This window comes from Mesoplodon mirus (genome assembly GCF_964341445.2).
Source record: "Mesoplodon mirus genome assembly, chromosome: 15".
NCBI classification, from domain to species: domain Eukaryota; kingdom Metazoa; phylum Chordata; class Mammalia; order Artiodactyla; family Ziphiidae; genus Mesoplodon; species Mesoplodon mirus.
This window is the reverse complement of record NC_138991.1, coordinates 26,739,200-26,765,306: the sequence shown is the minus strand read 5'-3', so window position 1 is coordinate 26,765,306 and position 26,107 is coordinate 26,739,200. Positions and strand designations below refer to the sequence as shown.

Sequence of the window (26,107 nt, the reverse complement as noted above, 5' to 3'; positions counted from 1 at the left end):
ACACACAGAAGGGCTTCATAGTTACACAAGTCGCTGCCCTTTTCCAAATAAGTTACTTTGTTTATAAAATGAGGAGAATAGCAGAACCTATTTCATAGGGCTGATCACTTATTCATTCATTTATTCAGTGATTTTTATAGAATATCTATTGAGTGCCAGGCACAGCACTGGGCACTCGGCGATTTGTCAGTGAAGAAAATGGATGAATTGTCCCAACTCTCATGGAGTTCCCAGACAATTCCAAACAGGCAAACATAAAAAGATAAACTGCCAGTGTATTGATGTTAAGAAGGAAAAGACTACAGTGTCATGGAAGCTCATAATAGGGGAGGGTCAGGGAGATTTCTCTGAGGGATAGGGAGCAGGGCACAGCTGGGTAGGAGATCCAAGAGGGCTTCCTGAGGGAGGCATCACCCCAGTTAATGATTAGCATTAATTTTCAGCACAGCCCTAGGAGGAAGACACTGGTTATCCCCCAAGCCCGCCATTTTACTTTCTTTCCTGAAGTTAAGAGAAATTGAGTGACTTGCCCAAGGTCATAGAGCCAGGAAGGAGTGAATAGATTTTGAACCCAGGTTTCCTGGCTCTAGAGTCTCATACATAAAAGTGTGACTTCTATTGCCTGTTTGAACAGGCTGATCCTGGGATGTGGAGAGGCATGGGAGGTAGAGGGGCTGCCTCCATTGGGCGGGGCCCGGAGGGAGGTGAGAACATAACCCTGTCAGGCCCTATCCATACACATGCAGAACTGGCCCAGGGCCGTAAGGGGATCTGGGGTCAGATCTTCCCTCTGCTCAGGGCTCCATGCACTACATGAGTCTCCCTGCCTAGGGTTGTAGAGGAGAAAGAAAGGAAGAGATACTTCTCCTGCTTAATCACATTGGGATTCGGACTCCCCGACTCCCCGACTCCCCTCCAGCCCAACCCACAAAAACTCCCACCAGTCTACACATGTCTGCGGATAAAGACTGTCAGTTTGTATCCAGCTTGGAAAACTCCCTTAATCCCTAACTCTTCTTCCTCCATTTTCAGCCTTGGACAACAGCTGGCACTCCAACTCCTGAGCATTGCTGGGACCAAAACAGTCCCTGGACACGAAAGGGATGTTGGGCTGAAGGACTGCAAATGGCTGCTCCTTCCTGACGCAGGGCAGCTGTCTCCCTTCATCTTCCCTTCCTTGCCACTCTGAAGCAGGGTGGTCCTCAAACCTCCCTTCCTCCCCTCTTCTCTCCTCCCTTTCTCACCTAATTCCCATCCTCCCTTTGGAAGGTAGAAAAGCTTATTCTGGAACCAGATGATGGGTTTGAATTTGACTCTAGCACTTACTGTGTGATTCCAAACAAATAAATAAACTTCTCTGTGACTCAGTTTCTTCATCTGTAAAATGGGAGGGAAACATAAACTACCTCACAAATTGTAAGGATAAAGAGTTAGTAAATGTACAGTGCTTAGAATGATTCTGAGCAAAGAGAAACTGCTACATGAGTGCTTGTATCATACATGCCCTGGTACATCCAATCTGAGCAAAGCAGGGTAAAGTGGGGTGGTGAACTAGGGATATCCAGGACATATGAGGGGCCCTACCCCTCTCATGGATTACTGTTATCACTCTCTCTCTCTGGTCTCTCCATCCCCACACTGCTTCCCTGTAAGCACTTCTCTCCTCTGGCTGCAGGGTCTTTTATCCAAATCCTGATTTGATCACATTACTTCCCTACTCAAATTCTGCAGTGTTTCCCCATTGCTTCTGGCCCTTTAGGATTGCATCCCTTGGAACTCTCCAGCCCCAACTTTCCTAGCTTTCCACCTCCTTGGATCTGTGATCCAGACTTCCTTGAAAACATGCCCTCAGTCTCAGGCCTCCGGGCCTTTGCACTTGCTCTTTCCTCCGCTTGGTGTTTCCTCTCATCCCTTTCCCTCTGATGTTGCCCCCTTCCCAGCCTCCGTTCGACTAGGGCTGTGGCCAGATGAAGGCAGTCCCTGAGGGAGGGGAAGGGGAGAGTGGGAAGAGACAGCAACTCTCAGAGCTGCAGTTTACTCAGCTTAAATAAGAAAAAGGCAATAAGAAAAGAGACCTCTCAAGATCAAAGAAAGGGATGGAGCAATATGTGAACACTCTGGAAACTAGGAAGTGGGGTGTTAGCTTGGAGTGATGGTCTACTGCGGTGCCTGCCTAAGAAGCCCCTTACTTTCAAGTCCCTGGTCCCCTACTCTCCTCAGACCCAGACCACTGAAGGTAAACAGAGGAGATAAATGTAAGAGGAGAGGATGGAGAGAGGGATGGTGAAGAAAAGAGGAAAGAAGGAAGTGGAGTGAGGTGGGGGGCTTGGAGGCAGAAAGCATGTGGCTGGAGCCCCACGCCTCTGAGGAAGGAAGGGGAGGGTGACCTGGGATGCTCTCCCCTCCCCTCCCCCTCTCCATTCCCTGGAGGGCTGCCCGCATCCGGCCACAGCCCAGGCGGGGTGGGGGAAGGGCGGGGGCGGGGGCGGCGCCGAGGGGAATGAATAATTGAAGTGTAGGGGAGGAGATAGAAGAAGAGGAGGAAGAGGAGGAGGCGGGAGCCGCCCGCACAGGGTCCTTCCCACTCCGCACCCCACCCCCCTCCGCCGCCCGGAAGTCGCTCCCCGCCTCCTGCTCCGCCAACATGGCCGCGAAGTCGGATGGAGCGGTGGCCGCGGCCGGCCCGGGGCCGGAGGGGGCGGCCGGAGGAGCTCGGGGCAGTGCGGGTGGGCGCGGAGAGGCGGCGGCGGCAGCCGGGGACCCCGGGGTAACCGGGGCGGGAGGCCCGGGGCCGCGCTACGAGCTGCGGGACTGCTGCTGGGTGCTGTGCGCGCTGCTCGTGTTCTTCTCCGACGGCGCCACGGACCTGTGGCTGGCGGCCTCCTACTACCTGCAGGGTCAGCGCACCTACTTCGGCCTCACGTTGCTGTTTGTGATCCTGCCCTCGCTTGTTGTACAACTGCTCAGCTTCCGCTGGTTCGTCTACGACTACACGGAGACCGCTGGGGCCCCGGGACCCGCAGTCAGCACCAAGGACAGCGGCACCGGCGGGCCGGTCATCAGCACCAAGGACAGCGCCGTCACCTTCCGTACCAAAGAAGGCAGCCCCGATCTGGGCCCCCGACCTGAGCCCTCCTCGGCCAGCGCCTACCGCCGCCGCTGCCGCCGCCTCTGCGTCTGGCTACTGCAGACCCTCGTCCACCTCCTGCAGCTCGGCCAGGTCTGGAGGTAGGAGAAGCTCAGGTGGAGAGAACTGAGTTGGAGGAGTGGGAGGTGGTAAGGGGCTGCCTGCCGCCCCAGCCTTTCTCTGACCCTCCACGCCCGCTCCTGTCCTGACCTCCGCCCCGCCCCACCCTATTGCAGCTCTTACTCCTCCTCTGCCAGCTCCTCCCTGACCTCTGCCCTCTAACTCTGATCAACCTCAGTACCATCCTCTATGATCTGGCTATTGAGGGAAGAGGGAATGGGGCAAGAAGAAAGAGAAAGAGATCCTCAGGGGTGTGTGAATGAGGAGGGCCCAGGGCCGATGGAGATGAATGTGAAGGTTGGAACAGGGCCCCAGGGCTCCATCCAGCCCTGTCCCACTCCTCTCTGCCTGAGTGGGTGCTGAGCCTGAGCCTGGGCTTAGGAAAGATCTCAGAAGTCCCTCTCTGCTCTCAAAGATTCTCAGGTCGGAATTGCAGCCCATTCCCAACCTCCCAGGAGAAACAGAATTCGAGGCAGCTAAATGAATATCCCGCCCAAACTTTTTGGACTTTTAGGAAAGGTTGTGGTGGACCCAGCTGAGAAGGTGTCTAGCTCCTTCTGCCTCCTAGGACTTCCCCAGTGTCTCTGCAGCGCCCCCACCCCCCCACCCCTGAAACAGAGCCATGGGGATATGGGATCTTGAATCTGAGATTAGATAGCCACTATCTGTCCTTTCATCTCAGGACAGTAAGACAAAACCGAAGCTTTGTACAAGCCGCCCAATTCCAGGCTTTTTCCTCTGCCAGGACTGAGGGTGGCTGCTGAGCTGAGTTAACTGGAGACGGGGAATTCTGAACCTAGGGTTCCCCTTGAGTCTGTATTGCTCTAGTAGCTTAGGCTCTACTGTGCACTGACAGAATGAACTTTGCTATTTGATCTTACACAAACCCCTCCTCCCTCCAAGCCTCAGTTTCCTCACCTGTGAAGAGGGGGCGATTCCCTACTCTTCTCATCTCATTGATCTACGTTGCATTTTCTTACCTCTTGGGATGGTCAGGTGAGAGAAGGTCTTTGTAAAGGCCCTGCAGACTGTAACATATTTTAGGAATGCAATAGATTATCATGATTATCACACCTGTGGGGAAAACATGGAAAAAGTCAAAGTCACTGTGGAGTAAAGGGTGATTACTGCTGTTGTTATATTTATTCTGCTACGTGTTAACACATTCTGCTTAACTCAGAAGATGCAGTTCTGAGCTGAGGGTTGGAAAGAGGACTCCCAGGGTTTGTCCCAGCTGCTCACTTGCTGTGTCACCCTTGTTGTGTTGCCAAATCTCTCTCTGACTTGGTTTCCCCATCTGTGCCTTGCCTAATGATGTATATATTCCATTTAGCTTGCCCTGAGGGAAAAGGTGGGAGGAGCTCTATCCACACAAGGTGGTGTTATTATTATTAGCTTGACACAAAAAATATTCATGTCTACATCCAGGAACTAATCTGCATTTATCATTCTGTGCCCGAGTGGACAGATGGTGAAAGATATTTTTAGATTCTGAAATGGTAACTTCCTATTCTTGGTAACCAAAGCTTCATTCCCCTTTCCCTTCAGCCTAAAATGGGCCAGCTGCCCCTTGACTCACTGGCTACCTCAAAACCCCCTTCTCCCATTTTCAGAATCTACTTAGAAGAAATGCATACTTCTTTCTTGAACATAAACTGAATTTCCCTCAAACAGAGCAAAAAATGACCATGGGGTGGAGGTGGGGGTCTCAGGGGAGTGGCTGCAGATGGCTGAGGGTCCATTGAACTCCATGGTTTCTTAGATAAAAGGACTAGCGATTTCTACTCTACCCTATTCGTAAAATGAGGGGCTTGGGATGAGATGATTTTGCAGGGATGACAAATTAATGGCTCTTAGGTTGAACCTGGCCTACAGAAGTGTTTTGTCTGGCTTGCATAGTATTTCAAAAATCCAAAATCCTAGCTTCTCTTGAAAAAAAAATGCATCTAGCAATATCAGGCCTGGAACAATTTAGACAGGGTATATATGCTTCAGTTTTTCCATTCTCTTTGATCACATCTGGACTCTTTCACTTAGGCATTAGGGGCATGAGAGCCCTAATTTACAGTTCTGTAACAATTGTTTCATTAAGCATTCACTTTGTGCCAGACTACTGATTGCCTTTTTACCTGCTTCATCTCCTGTATCGCTCCTAATAATCCTGCAATGTGGATGTATTATCATTCCTGCTTAACAGATGAGGGAATGGAGGCTCAGAAAAGGGACATCTTTGCCCAAGGTCACATGGCTAGGGAGTAAAAGCACTGGGACTCAAGACTCTCTGCCTTCAAAGCCCAAGTTCAATTTATCTCCCCTGCAATTCTGCCACTAAAGTGTCCTCCAAGCTCAAAGAATTATGAGTCTGAGATACCAAGATTCCAGGATGATAGAAAGTCAGGGCTTCTGCTGGACTGAGATAAGAATGGAAAAGGAGGGGGAGGGAGTTGAACTATGTGGATAAGGATGGGGAGACTGTGTATATTGTCAGGAAAGTGCTGGGTTGGGGGTAGGGTGGGATCAGGAGACTTCATCCAGGTTTGTAACTAGCTGGCTAGGTGGCTTTGGGCAAGGCTCTTCCCACCTCTGGGCCTCAGTTTCCCTGTATGTAAAATGAGAATAATAGATTTGATGACCTTAAGAGCCTTCCCTTTTCTGGAAGTCTGACTCTGGGTCTATATCAGAGCTAAATCTCTGGGCCCCTGTCCCAAAAGCTTTGGATTCAAAAATGGCTGAGAGTCTGGCTAAATGGAGAGAAATCCAGACAAGAAGCCACCAGAGTTGGTATTCCTAGAAACTAAGCAATGTGGTAAGCAAACATGAGGTTCCCACAAAGAACAGGTTCGCTGTCCAGCGGGACTTGGTGCAGATGTTCTGAGGGGTGGAACCCAGGGTAATGAGGAAGGAGATGTGTGTGTGAGACCTGCATGATCAACGCTGAGGGACTGGCCATTCATTCACCTGCTGATCCCGTGCCCCCAAATCTGAATAAATTAATTTGAATCATAAAGATATCTTTCAACTCCTTATGCTTGCACAATGCTGAGTCAAAAGCTTGAATACTTTGAGGAGCTAGTAACACAGACTGTCGGTACATGGGTGTCAGACAAGGGGACAGTATGGGGCAAGCAGTGTCCTAGAGAAGCTGAAGCTACCACCCAGCTCCAGCTGATGGTGCCACAAGAAATCATGGACCAGGTGTTGTCAAGTCTTGATTTCTCAAGAGAAATGGGAAATTGGGATTTTTTTTGTGAATTCTGCCAGTATTCAATTACTAATTAAGGTTTTTAAAAATAGTGTCAACCACAGGAAACATATGTGGGCCCATCCTCTTTGTAACCTCTGACCAGCTCCTTACAATTGATTCAGGTCCTTTCTTCTTCTGTTCCCAAACAACCCTGCAAGATGCATGTTATTATTTTAATCACAGAATGGGGCTCTGAGGAGGGAGAGCAAGAGAAGGAATTCACAGACACTATGCACCCTCCATGTCCCAGCAGACCCCATGTGAGGTGCTCTAGGCATGTGATCTTGTTTTGCCCCAAAACCTTCCCTCTGGTGACAGTTGATATACCCATTTATCAGACAAGAAAGTGAGGCTTGGAAAAGTCAAGTAACTTACCGAAGGTCACCCACTGAGCAAGTGGGGGAGAGGTGAGGTGTCAACCCACCTTTGTCTAATTCCCAAGCCCAGGCTCTATCCCTGACACCACCACACTGACTGCATTAGAGGATCCCAGAGCAATGGCCCGGTACAGAGACAGACTGATCCCTGAGAGAACACACAGATCCTCTGGTCAGACATGAAGCTGGCTGGGGGCTGGACACCAACCTGTGTTTTCATGCCCTTCTGCCCAGCTCCCACCCCCAACCCTCTGAGCTGTTAAGCCACTCAGCACTGTTAAGCCAATTAAAGTCCTAACCCTGTCCCCTCTGACCCTGTGGGCAGGAGAGCAGTAAGCCATGCATCCTGCTTTCCCTAATCTTAAACTCACCGGGCCCCAGCTTTGCCCAGATAAGCGTGGTTTGTTAAGCCAATTAGTGGAATTAATCTGGCATGGGATTCCTCCCAGGCTGTCAGGATCTGGGGACCCCAAAATGGGAGGGAGGGGAAGGAAAGAGGCAAACTGGACTTTGAAGGCCCTCCCTCTACCACACTGTCTCTGTCTAGGCCCCAGCACGGCTCCCTCTTTCTCCTCACAAGCCCTGCACTCCAGAGAAGTTCAGAAATGAATTAGTGACCTACCTGGTATGAAAGTCAGTCTCTGGGGCTCCTCTCTGGGAAGCTCTTTTCTTTGCGTGATGGTTAAGAACATGAACTCTGGATTCAAATGTCCTCAGTTCAAATCCTGACCATACCATGTTATATGTGTGATCCTGACAGGTCACATAATCTCTCTGTGCCTGAGTCTCATCCTTTATAAACTAGAGACCATATGGTATCACCTCTTGGGTTGTTTCGAGGTTTCAAGAGATAATATACCAAGGGTTTAGCAAAGGGCTGGCCATCGTTAAGTGCTCAGAACCCCTGGCAATGGTTAGGACCATCAGCCTGGGCTTTGTTCCCTGTAGAAAGAGGTTTGTTCACTGAGCGGGTGGCCTGTGAGTGGGCAGGAGGGCAAGAGGGCCTTGAAGGACCCTGAAGCCGTAGGGACCCGGCAGCTGTGCATTTAATCTGTAGTCATTCAGTCCACAAATATATGGAGCACCTGCTGTCTACCAGGCACTGCACTAAGCGCTGGAAATACAGTGGTGAACAAGACAAAGTCCCGGCCCTCTTGGAGCTCAAGTGTCTAGTGGGGGGCTTCCCTGGTGGCGCAGTGGTTGAGAGTCCGCCTGCTGATGCAGGGGACACGGGTTCGTGCCCCGGTCCGGGAAGATCCCACATGCCGCGGAGCGGCTGGGCCCGTGAGCCATGGCCGCTGAGCCTGTGCGTCCGGAGCCTGTGCTCCGCAACGGGAGAGGCCACAACAGTGAGAGGCCTGCGTACCGCAAAAAAAAAAAAAAAAAACCAAAAGAGACTAGTGGGGGAAACCAATAAACAAACAAAATAAAATATATATTACCTAATATAAAATATAAATATAATATATAATATAAATATAATACATAATATAAAATATAATGGGTCAGATAGTGGTAAGAACTATGGAAAAAGTGAAAAGGAGGAGGATGTGGCCCTTCAAGATAAGGTGGTCAGGGCAGCCTCTGTGAGGGGTGGGCACGTGGGCAGAGGGCTGAACAGGGTGAGGGCAAGCTGTGTGGATGTCTTGGGAAGGGCGTTCCAGGCACAGGGAGGGAGCACAGCAGGGAGAAGGCCCTGTGGCAGAGCAGAGAGCTGGGGGGGGATTGTAGGAGACGACGGTGGACAGGGTGGCTGGGGGTGGATGACGCAGGGCCCCACAGGCCAGGGGGAGGATTGGGGCTTTCACTCTGCATGAAGTGGGGAGCCCAAGAGGATTTGAGCAGAGTAGGAACAGGGTCTAGACTTATGCTTTACAATGCGCACTCTGGCTGCTGGATGGAAAATGGACTGGAGGGAAGCCAGGGTAAGCCTGGTGACCCACGAAGAGATCCACCCTCGATGATCCAGGTGAGAGAAGATGGGGGCTGGACCAGGGCAGTAGCAGAGGGGGCGGGGGTCTGTTTTAGGCATAGCAGACAGGATATCTTTCCTTCTTTGGTCAATTTCCCCATTGGGGCCAGACAGTTAATGGTTAAGAACTCATACATACTCTGGAATCAGCCTTATCCTGTGTCTGCCACTTTCTGTGATTTGGGGCAAATGGCATAACTTGTCTGTGCCTTAATTTTCTCATCTGCAAATTGGACATTCTTACTGATAGTATGTATCACATGTGGCTTGGAGGAGGAGTAAATTAAAGAATGTATGTGTAGTGTTTAGCACAGTGCCTGGAACACAGGAAGTGCTCAATTCTCGGTAGCCATTACTAGTTGTACAGTAATAATACAAGTGTATAAGTAATACATAAAACAGGTCAGGAGTTGGATTCCATAGTGGTTTTCAAACTGTGTTTCACCTCTTACCATCATTTCAACCTGAGTATCTCAAGTTTCTCTTTCTTGATATGATGGTCACGTGTCTAAGATTTTGTTTTGACAGTCCTACAGCTGAAACATGTTTACAACCCCCTGAACTCAGTGACTATCCACAAGGTCCCTCCCTGCTCTGACCTTGCAGGGTTGTTCCAGTCTAGCCTCACCACCCACCTCCTGGGAGACCCTTCTCTAGGACGCTGTCCACCCGGCCACCCTCCTCTCCCTGCCCAGCTGGCAGCAACAGGCCATTAGAGCAGCTCCTAACAGACACAGCGGCGGCAGTTGGGCCCAGCGTCCCCTGTTTGATCTATAAAGACCACACAGGAGAAGTCCTGGGGGAGGAGGGATGGCTGCCAGGAAATGGCTTTGAACCCCTGGCAGCTGGGGCGAAGGTCCCCAGGGAGAGGAAGGAAGATGGGTTGGGATCTTCTCTGGCCTCTCCATTCACCACTCTGCCTTTGTTAGGGCCTCGGAATTCCTCCTCTGGGAAATCCTATCAGCCTCCGGTCTCCCCCCAGCCCACTCCTCCCCATCCTGTCTCCACCTGCGGCCAGAATGGTAGTTCTGAAGCTCAGAGCTGACCCTGCCCCTCTGTAGCCAGAGGGCCAGCCCTGGCTCCCCTCTGCCCCTTGGGCGAGTCTTAATGCTACAGCCTGGTGTCAAGCCCCGCACCTCCCACCCTTTCATCCCCTCACTGCTCTACCCTCCCCCCCAAATAAGTCACATGCTCTTTCTTCATGCCTCTAAGCAGCTGCCTGCAGTCCTTCCTTCAGCAACACCCCGCCCCATCCTCCTCCCCGCGAAACTCTGTACATCCCTCAAGACCAAGCTCAAATGCCACCCCTTCTGAGACGCTTGCCCTGAACAAACTCAACACGTGCCACCCGCTGCCCCTCAGACCCCACCTCCCATTTCCTCAATCAGGCTAATTGTTGTCATTTTTCATCTAAAATGAAAACTGCTTGGTTGTTTTGTCTGTTTAAAAAGGAGCTGTATGCTCTTGTTGAAACCTCAGGCAGCGCAGGAAAGGTGCAAAGAAGACTCCCCTCCACTTATTATCTCTGGGGGCGCAGAGGTGGGGTTAGGGGAGATTTTCCCTTACTAATTAGGTATTTCTTGTATCACTTGATGATTTTACTCTGATTTTTAATTAACCAAGAAATACGTTTTACCTGCATACATTTTAAAAACATGTGCACCTGCTTTCAAAGAGTCAGATACTACTAAAAATTATAGTCACTGTTTATAGAGACATAGATTAGGTCATTCCTCTTCAATCCTGTCAGGTAGGGAGTGTAATAATGAATAATAAGGACTGTGGAGCCCAAACTCTGACTCTGCCACTTAGGAGCTATGTGACCTTGGGCAAGTCACTTAACCTCTCTGGGCCTCAGTTTTCTCATCTGTGAAATGGGATAACACCCCTATACAAATGGCCATTATGAAGGCTTATTGAATTAATATATGGAACATGCTTTGCACAGTATTCAACACATCATAAGTCCTCAAGTAGTGTTAGATAGCATTATTGGCCCATGTTTCAGACGTGGAAATTGACACACAGAGAGGTAACAGCCTCCTAATACATAAGTAGCAAAGCCAGTGTCTGAAGCCATGCAGTCAGGCTCCCCAGCCCACATATGTAACTACCAAGAGATACTACCTTTTGCCAGTTAAGTGTATTCTTACAAAACAAACAATCATGTATTGCTTTGGGAAGAGGGAAAAAGTCAGAAAAGTATTTTTTAAATTTTATTTTTATATAAAGTACCCACTGTTGACATTCTGGGTTCTTCCTCTCCGACTTGCCCCCCATGCACAATTACTCATTCCTCCTCAGCCCCACAGTCCTGATCAGATTCTGTTGTGATCCTTGCCCACCTGGCTGGTTTTCCTACCAGATTAAAAGCGCCTGGGGAGTTGAGGCCTTGTTCGTTCTTCTTTCTGTCCCCCACCATGACTGGCTCCGAGCTGGCACTCTGTTGCTATTGGTGGCCTTGTACCCAGCGAGCTTTGGTGAGGTCCATAGTAGGGTCTTAGGAACACAAATTCTGTTGAAGCAGGGTTTGCATCTGTGGCTGATGTGGGGGGCGCTAAGGCAGTGTGGGAGCCCCTTGCTGTGTGGACACAGCGCTGAGGTCTGCTTAGGCCTTCATCCACAACCTTCCAAACTGTCAATGAACAAATGCAGGCTAAGGGCAATACATATGTATTTGTACAAGATGTAGTAGAAGCAACCCCGGGGCTGAGTTCCCAGGAGGATGCACGTGTGTCTGACAGGGGATGAAGTTCTCTTGTGCAGTAAGTGCTCAATAAAGGTTCACATGAACTGAATAGAATCTTTAAAATCAGAATCTTTTTTCCCCCACTGTTAGTAACGTAACTTTATGTAAATTTTTTATTTTATATTGGAGTATAGTTGATTAACAATGTTGCGTTAGTTTCAGGTGTACAACAAAGTGATTCAGTTATACATATACATGTACCTATTCTTTTTCAAATTCTTTTCCCATTTAGGTTATTACAGAATATTGAGCAGAGTTCCTGGTGCTATACAGTAGGTCCTTGTTGGTTATCTATTTTAAATATAGCAGTGTGTACCTGTCAAACCCAAACTCCCAATCTATCCCTGCTCCCACCCTTCCCCCCTGGTAACCGTAAGTCTGTTCTCTAAGTCTGTGAGTCTGTTTCTGAACTCAGAATCTTGAGCAAGACATTTCTCTGCCTGGAATTCAGTTATCCCATCTGTAAAGTCCAGTTGGGGGCTTGGGAATCCTGGATGAGTTTTCCCAGGACTTGGACAAGACAGCAGAGTAGCTGAGAGCTTGGGGCACTGGTACAGCCCATGGTGCCATGGCTTCCTCACTGTGTGACCTTGGGCAAGTTGCTCCACCAGCTGGAGCTCTAGTCGCATTGTGAAATGGGGTGATAGTATTCACCCCTTAAGGTTCTTGTAAAGATGTCTTGAGATAATGTAAATGAATAGAGTCTTCTCATATTACATGCTCAGAAAATATTTACTACCAATTATTATTGGCCCATCCTACTTGCTTCATAATAAGATAGGGGGTGGGAGAAGGGCATCAAGGGTCCTAACGCTCACTACCCCTCACCCACAGATCCCCCCTTCAAGGAAGGAGACTTATTCTGTGACTCCAGAGACAGTGTGAGGATAGGTGACAACCCAAGGTGAAAGGGAGGCAGAAGCTGTTTGATAAGAAGAAAGATCTCCCTGGGTTGCCCCGAGGGCGTGAACTCCACATCACCAGACATGCATGCAGACAAAAGTGACTGCCTTTGGCAGGGAAGCTGTAGCAGGGCCTCCTGCCTTCAGTTTGGAGGATAAACCATTCATCTCTAAAGCCCCTCACAGTTTTAAGAGTCTGTGGATCTAACTTGGGTGCCTTGTGATGCTTATCTGCTGGACCACAGGTTGCAAATCAGTGGCCCAAGGGCAAATCCAGCCTGAGGATGTGTTCCTTTGTCCCACACAGTATTTTTTTCCCCTACTATTGAATGAAACTTTTTACTATGGAAAAAATTTTAATATATAAAAGCAGAGGGAACAGGATAATGATTCCTCCGTGTACCACCATCCTGCTCCAAGAATGATCATCTCCTGGCCAACCTTGTCTTATTTAGAGCAGCACCATCCGAAAGAACTTTCTGCAGTGATGGAAATGCTATGTATGTATATAGGAAGTGCAGTGTCCAATACAGTAGCTACTAGCCACACATGACTGTTGAGCATTTGAAATGTATAACTGAGGAACTGAATTTTAAATTTTATTTAATTTTAACTAATTTAAATTTAAAGAACCATATGTGGCTAGTGTAGGACACGTAGGTGTTGGAGAGTATAGGTCTGGACCCCACCCCATTTCTTGCCCTTCCATGTTATTTTGAAGCAAGTCTGCGATGTCATATCATTGCATCCATAAATATTTCAGTACATCTCTAAAAAGATAGACTTTAAAAAAATATAACTGAAGTATGTGATACTGTTATCAAACCTAAAAAAGGAATAATAATTTCTTTTAAATTCGCCTCTCACTGTTGGGGCCTCTCCCGTTGCGGAGCGCAGGCTCCGGCCGCGCAGGCTCAGCGGCCATGGCTCATGGGCCCAGCCGCTCCGCGGCATGTGGGACCTTCCCGGACCGGGGCACGAACCCGCGTCCCCTGCATCGGCAGGCGGACTCTCAACCACTGCGCCACCAGGGAAGCCCACATATGGTATTTTTAAAATTAGTTGCCAACATTTCCAAATTGAAGTTTGTGGGTTTTATTGTTTTTTGCATAAATATCCTAAGTTCCAGCTCTTCTTGAAAAATTGAAATTCCAGCCATACTGGGCTCACATTCTCCCATGGCATCAATCAGCTGGAGCTGAGGGACAGCTACCTTTCTAGACACCCCTCTTTCATTCCCCAGAGTCCCTCATAATATCAGCTTGGCTCCTCTACCATCTAGGATCTCATAGATCAGAGACAAATAGAAGTGGTGCTTTCTCCCTGCCTTGATCTTCAAGTACCTTCAGATGCCACCAGGAGACCAGGATCTAACTCCTTCTCCCTCACAGGCTCATGCCATCCCAGTGTCACACAGGGATATCAGGAAAAGAGGAAAGGGGGGATCAAAGAGCTTTGGGCTAGAGTATGGAGTCCTGGCTTTGAGTCTCTGCTCTGCACCCATTTCACAGATGCAGAAAGTGAAGCCCAGAGAGGGAAGGAGATCTGGCTGCACTCATACAGTGAAGAACATAAGAGGCAGGAACCTGGTCCCAAATGCTTTGCTGGAGAGGAGCAGCCTGCTTCCCTGTTGGGCAAAGAGAGGAGCACGGTCTGGGAGCTGACTGCAGTGGGCGGGTTGGGAGAGGGTCTCAGCTTTACAGCCAGAGCCTAAAATTAGTGGCAGGGAGATGTTTGGCCTTAGCCCAGCAAAAAAAAAAAGTGCTGTGACTCTGTAGGGGGCTGCTGAGGAGGAAGGAGACAGCCCAGCTCCCAGCACCATATGAAATGGGAGCCAAACGTGTAAAATCGCATCCTTTACTGACATTTATGACTCATTAGGCTGCCAGTTCCAGGAAGGTCCCATTTTGCATCCTTGCAGGAGTGCTCAGCACTGAGGAGTGGACAGATGGGGAGGGGGCCTCAAGGCCATTCCCCCCAGGAGCTTCCTTGGCCACATTTCAGGTGAGGAAGCTGTATAATTGGAGGCCCAATGTTTTGCAGGGAGCTCACAGACTGCATCTAGGTCCTCAGCTTGATCCATGCCTGTGGTGAAATGAAGGAGTCCACCATTCCTAATCTGAGATGCAATTCCAATGCTTCTGGCTACCGACCTTGGGCAAGTCACTTCTCAAAATGCCTGCTAAATGTCTCTGGGGTCCATCCCTTCTGTCTGGGCCATCCTCATCTCTCACCTGGTAACTGGTCTCCCAACCTCTACCCTTGCCTCCGTCCAATCTGTTCCTTACAGCCAGGGTACTCCCTCTAAAATGCAGAAGTGCTTGCTATCCAACACAATCTTCACTCTTCAGATAAAGACCAAGTGCTTCACCATGGTCCCCCTCATCCCTTGCTTTCTCACCTCCTTTTCTGGAGCTATAGCCATTCTGACCACTTACTGTTCCCGCCTAACTCAGGACCTGTGCCATGTTGTTCCTCTGCCAGAAACTCCCTTCACCTGGTTAACTCCTGTGCCTGCTTCAGATCATGCCTCAGTAGCCACCTCCTTCAGAAAGCCTTCCCTGACTGCCACGCCCTTCCCAAGCTGGGCGCTTCTCCCATAGCATTGCCTTCCTCAGTGATGGAGCACAGAAGCCAGTTGGAACATGTCTGCAACCCACAGAATGTCGGTCGTTTCAAGTCTACAGGACGATTTCATTAATGTCCAGGTTCCCCGCTAGACAGTGCCAGATGGACTGGGTCTGTCTTGCTCACCATCGTGTCCACCAGCATTTTAGCACAGCTCCTGGCACACAGTAGGTACTCAAAAGTGCTGGGTGAATAAACGTCAAGTGAACCTCCTCTTTTCTGAGACTCAGTTTCCTCATCTGGAAAATGGGGGTCATGCCCACGAAACCTCACAGGGCTGCAGTGAGGATTTTAGCAAAGTACCCACAGAAGGTCTTTGATGAGTGGCAGTTATTTTCTGGAGGAGGACGAAGACCCCAAATAAGGCCCTGCCCTGTGAACTTGTCCTGAAGGGACTTCTCTGACCCTCTGTCTCCTGAGGATGGATTCAGTGAGCACCAGGGAAAGTCAGGCGAGGAGTAGGTCTCAGCCCCGCCAGAAACTAAACTGGAAACTACAAGACCTCCTCTCCCTGCTGGAGCCTCTGAGTCTGTCAGCTTCTTAAAACCTCGTATTGGTTGAATACCCTGCACTGGGCTGGGCATTTTATACAAATCACCACTTTCTGATTTTATGGCTACCCCATAAGGTGGGCTTTGAGCTGAAGGGCTCAGAGAGGGAAGCAACTTGCCTAAAACTATACAGACAGTAAATGATGGTGTCAGGATCAGAACCCGGGTCTCCCTGACCCTCAAGGCTGATTCCCTCTGCACTTGACAGCCTTCTCTTGGGGGCTTATAGAATACATTCACACTCCATTCATTCACTCATTCAAGAAACAAATATATATTGAACATTAAGTGTGTGCCAGGCACTAGGGGCATAGCAGAGAAGAGGACAAACATGGTCCCCACACTCATGGAGAGACAGACAAGAAACATGTAAGCAAGTAAATTAGATCATCTCTGGTTGTGATATGTGTTATTCAGAAAATAGGGTAACTTGACAGAAAGTGGCAAGAGGGGTGGGTAGAATTGCTTTGGAAGGCAGGGGGCGGATCTGAGAGGGCCTCTCTGAGGAGGTGACACTGAGCTGAGATGGAGAGAATAAGCATTTGCCACGTGCTGGTAAAGCCCTTTCCAGGCAGAGGCCCTGAGGCTGGAAAGAGCTTGGGGTGTTCAGGAAGAAACAAGACCAGTATAGCCGGAGATGTGGGAGAGGGGGAAGGCGGAGGGAGATGAAGTCCTAGAGGTAGACAGAGGCTGGATTGCACTGGGCCCCACGGGTCATGGTGAGGATTTTATTCTAAGGACAGTAGAGAGTGACATGACCTGACCTAGGATTTTACAGGACCCTTCAGGCTGCTGTGTGAAGAATACGGTCTATGAGGGCAAGGATGGAGGGAAGGAGATCAAGGTAGATGGAGGCTGCCGCTGCTTGGGGTTGGGTGGCTTGGACCAGAGTGATGACACCGGGGTGGGGAGAAGTACTTGGGTTTAGGAGACAGCTGTTGGGCCTTAATGTTATCAGAATTGGATACGTGGGGAGATGCGCCTGATGAAAACTCCTTGGGGTAGTCAAGCATCAAGTTCCTTGGACCTATTTTGTAGGAGAACTAAAGCCCACAGAGGGATTGGACTTTCCCAGAAAGTCCAGTGAAGGCCTTGAGCTTGGGTTTCCTGACACTGCAACTACTATTGTCACCCCTTCCCCAGTTTTCTCTAAACCCACATAATTCCAAGCAAAGCTTTTAGGTCCAGCCCTGTCCGACATGGGTCCTCCCGGGCAGCCCTCTGAATACCTTCCAGGCAACTGAAGCTCCTTCTCTGATGCAGGGGCCCATGGAGAGCCAAGTCTGAGTCCTAGGTCTGGCACTAACTTGCTGTGTGACTCTATACAAGTCCCAGTCCCCTTCTGGGTCTCCGTTTCTTCATCTGTAAAATAAGGATAATAATAGTACCCACCTCAAAGATTTGCTGTGAGGAATGGACAACATGTATTAAAAGGCTTAGCATGGCCTATCATACAGTTGGTGCTCAATAAGCGTGAGCTATTCTCATTATTTTTGCCTGCACACTATCCCCCTACAGACTTATGGAGCAGTTGTGGCCCAGTTGGTACAGTGTTCCTGCTGCTTTCCATCAGCCCAGCCTGGTCACCCTCCAGAGCCTGCAAGCCTGGCCCACAATGGAGACAAGAGAGCTGGCCATGGTGCCGTTTCTGGATAGGGTGGGAGCGGGGGAGCCGCTGGAAGCTGCTGTGTTTTTGGCCCAGAGCTGTGAGGGGGAGTGGAGAGGGACGAGAACACACACTCGGAAACGCTGAGATCGACAGATGGAGGAGCCGAGGATGTGAGAGACGCAGACAGACAGAGAGAGCCCCAGAGTCGGGAGCCGGGGAGCAGGCAGGGGAGGGCGGCCGGAAAACTGGCAGTCACGCGAGCCACGAGCTGAGCATCAGACCAGCAGATGGACCAAGCCGCCAAGAGACTGAAGGATGGACAGACCAACAGGCAGTATCCAAGAGACAGCCAGAAAGACAGACAGAAAAGCAGGCCTGGTATCCGAGGGGACAGACAGGCTATCCTGACATCCAAGGGACAGACAGACTGACGTTCCTGGCCTCTAAGAGCAGACAGACAGGCTGACTTGGGACCCCAGGGTCAAGCTGACTAACAGATGGACATAGTATCTTAGAGACGATGTGACCTATAGTCCAAGGACAGAGAGGAGGACTGACCCAGGGCCCCAGAGTGACCCTGACTGACAAATAGATTGACTGACTAATGGAGGAACAGATAAGTAAATGGGCTGACCCTGCATTCAAGGGACAGACGCAACAACAAGCTGATCTGAGCCAGAGCCAGAGACAGACAATGACCGAGGATCTGAGGACACACAGAAGACGGGTCTGGGCTGACCTTCTGCACGGAGACTGAGGCCAAGGCCAGCAACCCTGACTGGTACCAGAGACTCAGGGCAACCCAGGAACAGAGAACAGGAGAGAGACAGGGTGACCAGAAACTTTCTGGCTTCTTAGGGATGTGGGATCCCCTCATCCTTCTCTCTTCTGCCTGTTAGAAAGGAGCCCTCAACGCTGGGAAGTCCCTGGGCCTGGGGAGAAGGGAATGAGCTCTGTTCATCTCCTGCCCAGCTGCCTGCTCGCAGGGAACAGCCTTTCGGATCCTTGAGTGGAGGGATTTCACACCCTTACTGCTGGCTTCTCTCTTCTCTAGGCTTCGTCATTTTGCTCCCCACCCCATCCTCAACGATACACACTTACCACTTCAATTTCCAATTTCCTCCCAGACAGGCTTCTTCTCCGAGCCAAAGATTGGGAGTCAGCAAGTTAGATCCAAAACAGACTTCTGAGCACCTCTGTTTCCTCACCGGTAAAATGGGGGTGGTAGAGCTGTCTGTTAGGTTCTGGCTCACGCTGGCCTCAGACAATTTAAGGCTGGGGGGTGTCAGAGCTGGGGAGGCCCAACCAGGCTGTGGAGCATCACGGAAGGCTTCCTGGAGGAGGAAGGACAGATGTTCTGGCTCTATGCAAACTCAGGCAGAGAAGCCCCAGGGCCTCCAAGGTCAGGAGGGAGACACCTGCAAACACTCATGCACTTGGATTCATTCAACAAATATTTATTGAGTGCCTACTACACGTACTGATGCTGGGGACACAGTGGTGACCAAGATAGATGAGGTCCCGGCCCTCAGCAAACCACAGTGATAAAACAGAAAATAGATGTGTAAATTAATAAATAAGATTGTTTCATAGTGTATGTTAAGAAGAAAATAAGACAGTGATATGAGAGATGAGAGTGATTTAGCGAGAGTGGAGAGGGGCTGACGTGGGATGAGTGGCCTGGGGGGCCTCTCTGAGAAGGTGACGTGGGAGCTGAGGAATCAGCCACGGGAGGATCTGGGGAAGGGGGTGTTTCAGGCAGAGCAAGTAGCAAGTGCAAAGGTCCAGAGTCAGGAACAAGTTTGGCTGGCTTCCAGGAACCTCCAGGGCACGAATGAAGCAGTGGTTTGAGACGAGTTGAGAGAAACAGAAAGGGCCAGATGGTTTAGGGCCTGCAAGCCAAGGGGAGATGCTTGGATTTTATTCCAAGTGGGATGGGAGGCCCTTGGAAGATTTTGAGACGGGGAATAACATGATCTGACATGATTAGTTTTTAAAATATCCCACTGGTTGCCATGTGGAGAATGGACTATGGTGGTGGGGCACAGGAGTCGATGCAGGACTGAGAAAGCAGAAGATGATGATGGCCTGGACCAGGGTGGTGTCAGTGAATGGACAGACTGGGGATGTGTTTTGGAGGAGAGTAGAGACACTGCCCCTGAAGTTGGATTCCATTCCCTGAGATGAGGTGTTCTCTGTAGGTGGCATCGGTCCCATTTGTGGTGAAAATCAACTTCTTCCAACTTCCTTTCAAGTAGAGTGGAATCAGGTGGGCTTCCTGGAGGAGGTTTTAAGGGCACCTGCTAGTACGTCAACTTTCAATTAAAAGAGAGAGGCTGCTTGATGATCAGAAGGATCCAGAGGCCTCCACCTAGCATATGCTCACCCTCACTATGTGCACATCCCTCTACAGTTTACAAATGCCCACAACAAGGGGGAAAATGAGGCTCAGAGAGGCAGAGAGATTACCCAAGGCCACACAGCATCCAGGGCACGGGCAAACCCACAAGCCCAGCATGTTGCCATCTTGTCTCCTGATCCTCATCCCCGTGGCTGTGATGTAGGCAGGAGGGCAAGTGCTGGGCCCCTTTCTAGAGAAGGTAAAACTGAGGCCCAGGGAAATTAGGTTGTATGTCCTGGGCAGAGCTGTTTTAAGACTTTTGTGGGCCCCACATCTATCAAGTATATTAAAATACAGCCATATCAAACATCGAATGTAAATTATATATACCCAGATAAAAGCCAAATTGCAGTCGCCTGGCTGATATCATGCTCTGTTTTGCAGACGTTTAATTAAACATTTATTAATTTTGATTCTGCAGTTTTTCCCTGTGTTTTAGAGCCAATTTTTTTTCCAGACTTCAAACGTTTTGCTAGGCCCATGAAAACCTCGCAGGCCCTTGGCAACGAGCATTTACCACCTGCTGGAAAGGACAGCCACGATTTTTGGTCCTGTTGCCAAAAGGGGCAAGGGGCAAAATGAGGCTGAACTGAGGCCCTTTCACCCTCAGACTGCAGCATGGTCTTTCCATGCTCCCTGCTGACCCCATGTTCTTGGGTCTCAGAAGCCTTCTTTGTCCCCTCCCCCTTCCTTGCTCTGGCCCAACAGCGCCCTCGGCTGGGTAAGCCCTTTGTCTGCTGTTAGCTGGGGTGTGGGGTGTTGGGAGCTGGCACAGGAGGAGACAGGAGTAGGTGGGGAGTTGGGCAAGCAGCCTGTCAGGTGGTGATGGATGCTGGCCGGGCTGGGGCCTTTCTCATGCTGACCCAGGCCGGGAAACAGATGGTCTTCCAGCCTGAGGGAAACTTCCAGGGTGTTGCCCTCCCCCAGCTCCCCAGGCCCCTTCACACTGGACCAGCTGGTCTCTCCTTCCTGTTCAAAGCCGGAGCCACAGGACTGGGAAAGGGAATGGGAAGGGGGAGATGGAGGCTGGGACAGGTGGTCTGCGTTTTCGGCCCTGAGAAGCTCTGAGGGCCGTTCTGGTCTCTCCCCGAGTCGCCCCCACTTCTGGCATCTCCAGCTCTGCGCTCGGCTCCTCCTCTGTGCCCTGCCTTAACTCAGCCCTGTCATTTCAGGCCTGAACTAAACTGGGGACTCACCTGGCCTTCCTCCAAGCAAGCCAACAGAGTGAGCTTTCTAAGCCACCGAGCTGATCATATCACCCCTGATTCTGGGATAGAATTCAGATTTAGAATAAAATATGAACTGTTCAGTCCAAAATTTGATGCCCCTCACAATTCTAGTCTTCTAATTCTCCTCCCTAGGACAACCCTCCCCACCAGGCCTGGCAAAACACTGGCCGTTCCCCGAAAAAGCCATGTTCTCTCATGCCTCTACACCTTTGCCTTAGCCGGGCTTCCACCTAAAATGCTTTCTGCTTCCTGTGTGCCTTCAAATGCCTACCCATGCTTTAAAATGGAGATCAAATGTTTCTTCCTCCAGGAAGTCTTCCCCAGCTAAAGTTACCCATCTCTTCTCTGGGTTCCACAGCATCTTAGAGCATCTATTTCAGCCCTTAGCTTGTCTGTTCTCCCATGGGACTGTGAGGTACTTAAGGTCACAGGGCCAGGAACATAGCAAGTGGTCAAGATATGCTTGCTACGTGAATGAATGATTCTAGCTGCAGACATCCTTATTTGGGGGGTAGGCAGCGGCCTAAGAATAGAAGTCACAGGGAGACAAATTTCTGCTCATCAAGAGAAACACAGTTCGGCCCTGGAGCTGCTCGGAAGCCAAAGGCTCTGCCTGAAGAGGTAGCGTCTCCCTGTTCTGAGAAGTGTGTGAACAGAGGGGTAAATGCACGGGGCTGGGAACTGCTGAAGGGATTCCAGCACTGGACAGGAGAGCTAGACTGAAGGGCCTTTGCATCTTGAGTCAGCTTCTGAGGGAACAGCCCTCTTCGTTGTCCCGGGTGCCAGTCCCATACTGTTTCACACTGAGGGTGTGTCTACACCACCGATTGGTCCTCAGAAGACCCAGAGATGGGAAGGAGAGGCCTAAATGGGATGTTTCTGGCCATGTTTTGGGGGAAAAGTTTGGGTCCCAGAACATTAGCTCTGAAAGAATCTCCAAAGTCTCCAAGCCCATCCCTCTTGTTGGCAGATAGAGAAGCTGAGGCCCAGAGACGGCCACACCATTGCTAAGACCAGGATACTCATTTGGGAAAACTCTGGGAATTAGCGCAAATTCCAGGGAGCACTGTGGTTCCTCCCGTGGGCTGGTCACACACAGCTGAATACAGAACATCCTGGAAACGCCAGCACTTCACATCTGGGAATAGACCCCCAGATCTCTGGTTCCCTGATTTTGGATTCAGGCAATAGGGTCATTGAATCTGGTGGGATTTTCTCCCCCAGTTTTGGGGGATATGACTCCTAGAGGAGCCCTCTCTGGTTTTATGAAAAGGGCTTGCCTGTCCTGTGTATCAGAGAATTTGGGGGTTGGGGAGCAGGGTCTGTACCTGCAACAGCCAGGAGTGGAGCTGCTGGGCAAGGAACCAGGGCAGAGATCTGTGTGGACAGGTCCTTTGTCACCCTAATGGGCACTGCACTTTATAGTTGCAAAGTACCTCATCCATTTAATCCTTACAACCACTTTAGATGGGATCAACTAGGGCTCAGAGAGGGTCTTGTTCGAAATCACACAGCAAATTAGAAGCAAAGTCAGGAATTGAACTCAGGACTTCCACATCCCTTCCATACCTCCTATGGGGCTACCAGAGTTCCATTCAGTTAAACAAACTTGGAATCATGCACTCAGTCATGCAGCCAATAGGATTGGCACCTACCGTGTGCTAAGAACTAAGGGTATAGCAGTCAGTTATGACCTAGTCATACTCATGGAGTTCACAGCCTGGGGGAGATGGATGCATAACCAGACAGTTACAACCCACTTTGACAAGTGCTGTGTTGGAGGGAAGCCGGGGAGAGGCCCCTACCTCAGGTGGAGGGTGATCAGTAGAGGCTACCTGGAAGAAGTCATATCTGAAAGCTGAGCCTTGGATGAAAAGCAAGAGTTATCCAGGTTTGGGGTTGGGGTGGGGTTGGCGGACAGGGCAAGGTGTTCCAGGCAGAGGGAACAGAAAGTGCAAAAGCTTAGCAGTGAGGGCGAGCAAATCTGTGACGTGTGCAAAGCAGCTGGAGCTGTGAGGTTTGTTGGGAGAAGTGGCACCAGGGGAAGCAGCCAAGTCGCAAATGCCAGGGGATCTCTGAGCAGCTTCCCTAAGGGGAGAACTGGGCACTCAGACGTGGGGCTGGGGAAAAGGCCAGGAAGCTGGCAACAGAACTGGGGGCTGGCACCAGGACTGTCCCTGAAGGAACCTGTGTATGGGCAAGTCTTTATGGCTTACAGTGAGAGGCAGTGTTGCCTATTGGTTAGAGTGTGGGTCTGAGACCAGCCCACCTGGGTTTGAATCCTGGTTCCACTGCTTCCTAGCTGTGTGACCTTGGACAAATGACATACCTCTCTGAGCCTTAGTTTTCTCATCTATAAAATGGGGATAATAACAGGGTTACTGCAAGCTCCAGGTAAGGTGTCCAGAATCCTGCAAAGAAACCAGGCCCTAACTTGCCATAGCAATAATGATCCTTATAATGCTGTATTAAAGGCTTACTTTGTGCCAGTGCTTTAAGCTAGTGAGCCCAGTGGGAGCAGCCCAACAACAGCCCCGTGAGGTGATCCTTTCAATGAGGCCGTTTCACAGCTGTGGAAACAAGCGCAGTAAGTGACTTGCCCAGGGCAACACCGCGCCCTGGCTCTCTGCACTTGCTGGGTGGCGAGGGTCTGGTTGGGAGGGGGCGAGGGGGATGAGCGCGCGCAACAGCCTGAGCACCACGTCCTCCCGCAGGTACCTGCGCGCCATGTACCTAGGGCTGCAGAGCCGCTGGCGCGGGGAGCGGCTGCGGCGCCACTTCTACTGGAGGATGCTGTTCGAGAGCGCCGACGTGAGCATGCTGCGCCTGCTGGAGACCTTCCTGCGCAGTGCGCCGCAGCTTGTGCTGCAGCTCAGCCTCCTGGTGCACCGCGGCAGCGCGCCCGACCTGCTGCCCGGTGAGCCCCGCCCCTCCGCCTGCCCGCCCCGGGCGCCCCCGCCCCCAGGGCTCACTGGTCTGCAGTATTCTGACGGCCCCACCTGTCCCCCACCCCCACCCCCCAGCCCCATGCTTAAGGCCCCCTGGGGAGGCCCTGTCCACTCCCCCCACCTCGGCGCACTCACTGTCGGGGTTTTGGAGGCCCCGACCCTTCTACCCTCACCATTCTCCAGGCCTCTGCAGACCCCCAGGTCCCCTCCAATGGCCCCCTTACCCTCAGTGTTAGGAGACACCCCACCCCCTTGCTCTTTTCAGGCTCCCTGCGCACTACCCTCTCCCGCCCTCCTCCCTTCGCCATTGCCAGGGCAGACCAGACCTCACTTCTGCCAGGTCCAAAGAGGCCCTTGACCCCATCACCACACCTCAGACCCTCAGGGAAGTCCCCTGCCCCTGCTTTCCCCAGACTGTCCTAATCCCAGCGTGCATCTCCTGGGGACCCCTCTGCCTCACAGACTCTCTGAGTCACCACCAGTTTCCAGAGAGCCCTTCCATCCACCCCTCACTGCTCTTCAGCCCCTTGGGGACTCCTCCCAGGCTTTGTCCTGGTCCCCATGAGCTCACCCTGCCCACCCACCTTGCCGCTTCTCTAACCCTAACAGACCAGGCCAACCCCTTCAGTGTCAGAGAAAAGCCACATGCCCAGTCTCGCTGGGGCTCCCCGTGCCCCTCCCGCCGGACACTGCCCGACACACCCTCAGTGTTTCAGACGACTCTGTCACCATCTCTCAGGTTCCCTGGGCATCCCTCGCCCAGGGTCCTGGGCCCCAGTCGAAACTTCCCACCGGGATTTTCCTCCCATGCCCTCAGCTGTGCTCAGCTTGGATATTCCTTTCCATGCCCCAGCCTCATCCTGGTGGCCTGTAGCTTCTAACAGTCCCTTCTGGCTCCTCCATTCCCTAATCATGACCCCCCTCTTCACCTCCTTTTTCAGTCCCAGAGTCCTGGACCCTATTTTCCCATCCTCCCACCAAGACCCCTGAACCCTAACAGCCCCATACTAGAGACCTCAACCTGACCCTTATGGAGACCAAAATCACCCACTTCCCCTCTCCTTTTATGCTCCCATCCCTGTAGAAGTACCCAGCCCTGTCCACTCTCACCCCTGCCTCAGTGTTCTTCAAGCCCACCCACCCAGACCCTCTCCACACCCCTCTTGATTTACAGGCCCTTCCCTCACACCTCCTCAGAACCCAGCTCCTGACCCAGACCCCTCCCCCTTTCCTCAGACCCCAACCCAGACCCACCCCTAACCCAGCCCACCCTGCCCCCACCCTGTCTCTGCAGCCCTCTCCACCTCCGCCTCACTCGTGTCCCTGGCCTGGACCCTGGCCTCCTACCAGAAGGTGCTGCGGGACTCACGGGACGACAAGCGGCCGCTGTCCTACAAGGGTGCCGTGGCCCAGGTGCTGTGGCACCTGTTTGCCATCGCGGCCCGCAGTCTGGCCTTCGCGCTCTTCGCCAGCGTTTACAAGCTCTACTTTGGCATTTTCATCGTGGCCCACTGGTGCGTCATGACCTTCTGGGTCATCCAGGGCGAGACGGACTTCTGCATGTCCAAGTGGGAAGAAATCATCTACAACATGGTGGTGGGCATCATCTACATCTTCTGCTGGTTCAACGTCAAGGAGGGCCGCAGCCGCCGCCGCATGACCCTCTACTACTGCATCGTCCTGCTCGAGAACGCCGTGCTCACCGGCTTCTGGTACTCCAGCCGCAACTTCTCCACTGACTTCCACTCACTTATTCTGGTCTGCGTCGTGGCCTCCAGCTCCGCGCTGGGCGTATTCTTCATGTGTGTCTACTACTGCCTCCTGCACCCTGACGGGCCCCTGCTGGGTCCCCACATGCCTGGCTGCATCTGCCCTGAGGCCCCAGGGCCCTGTGGCCCGCCAGCCGATGCTCTCACAAGTCCCCCGAGGTCCCTGCCCAGGACTACAGGCGCTGAGCGGGAGGGGGCCTCCATGGGAGGCGAGCGTGCGGGGACCCCCACACCACCTGTCTTCCAGGTGCGACCTGGCTTGCCTCCCACGCCCGTGGCCCGCACCTTGCGGACAGAGGGGCCTGTCATTCGGATTGACCTGCCTCGTAAGAAGTACCCTGCCTGGGACGCTCATTTTATCGACCGCCGGCTCCGGAAGACCATTCTGGCGCTGGAATACTCCTCGCCTACGACACCCCGCTTGCAGTACCGGAGCATCGGGATCTCCCAGGAGCTGCTGGAGTATGAGACCTCGCTGTAG

At 51.5% G+C, this 26,107-nt stretch overlaps 1 protein-coding gene across 1 annotated transcript; it reads left to right on the top strand.

The window, feature by feature from the left end:
* Nucleotides 1-2,644: 2,644 nt before the first annotated feature.
* On the top strand, nucleotides 2,645-26,107 carry XKR7 (XK related 7; the record flags this gene model as incomplete). The annotated part of the gene is made up of 3 exons (XM_082644499.1): nucleotides 2,645-3,228; nucleotides 23,624-23,826; nucleotides 25,152-26,107. 3 exons carry the CDS (start codon nucleotides 2,645-2,647, stop codon nucleotides 26,105-26,107), a joined length of 1,743 nt encoding a protein of 580 aa, XP_082500625.1.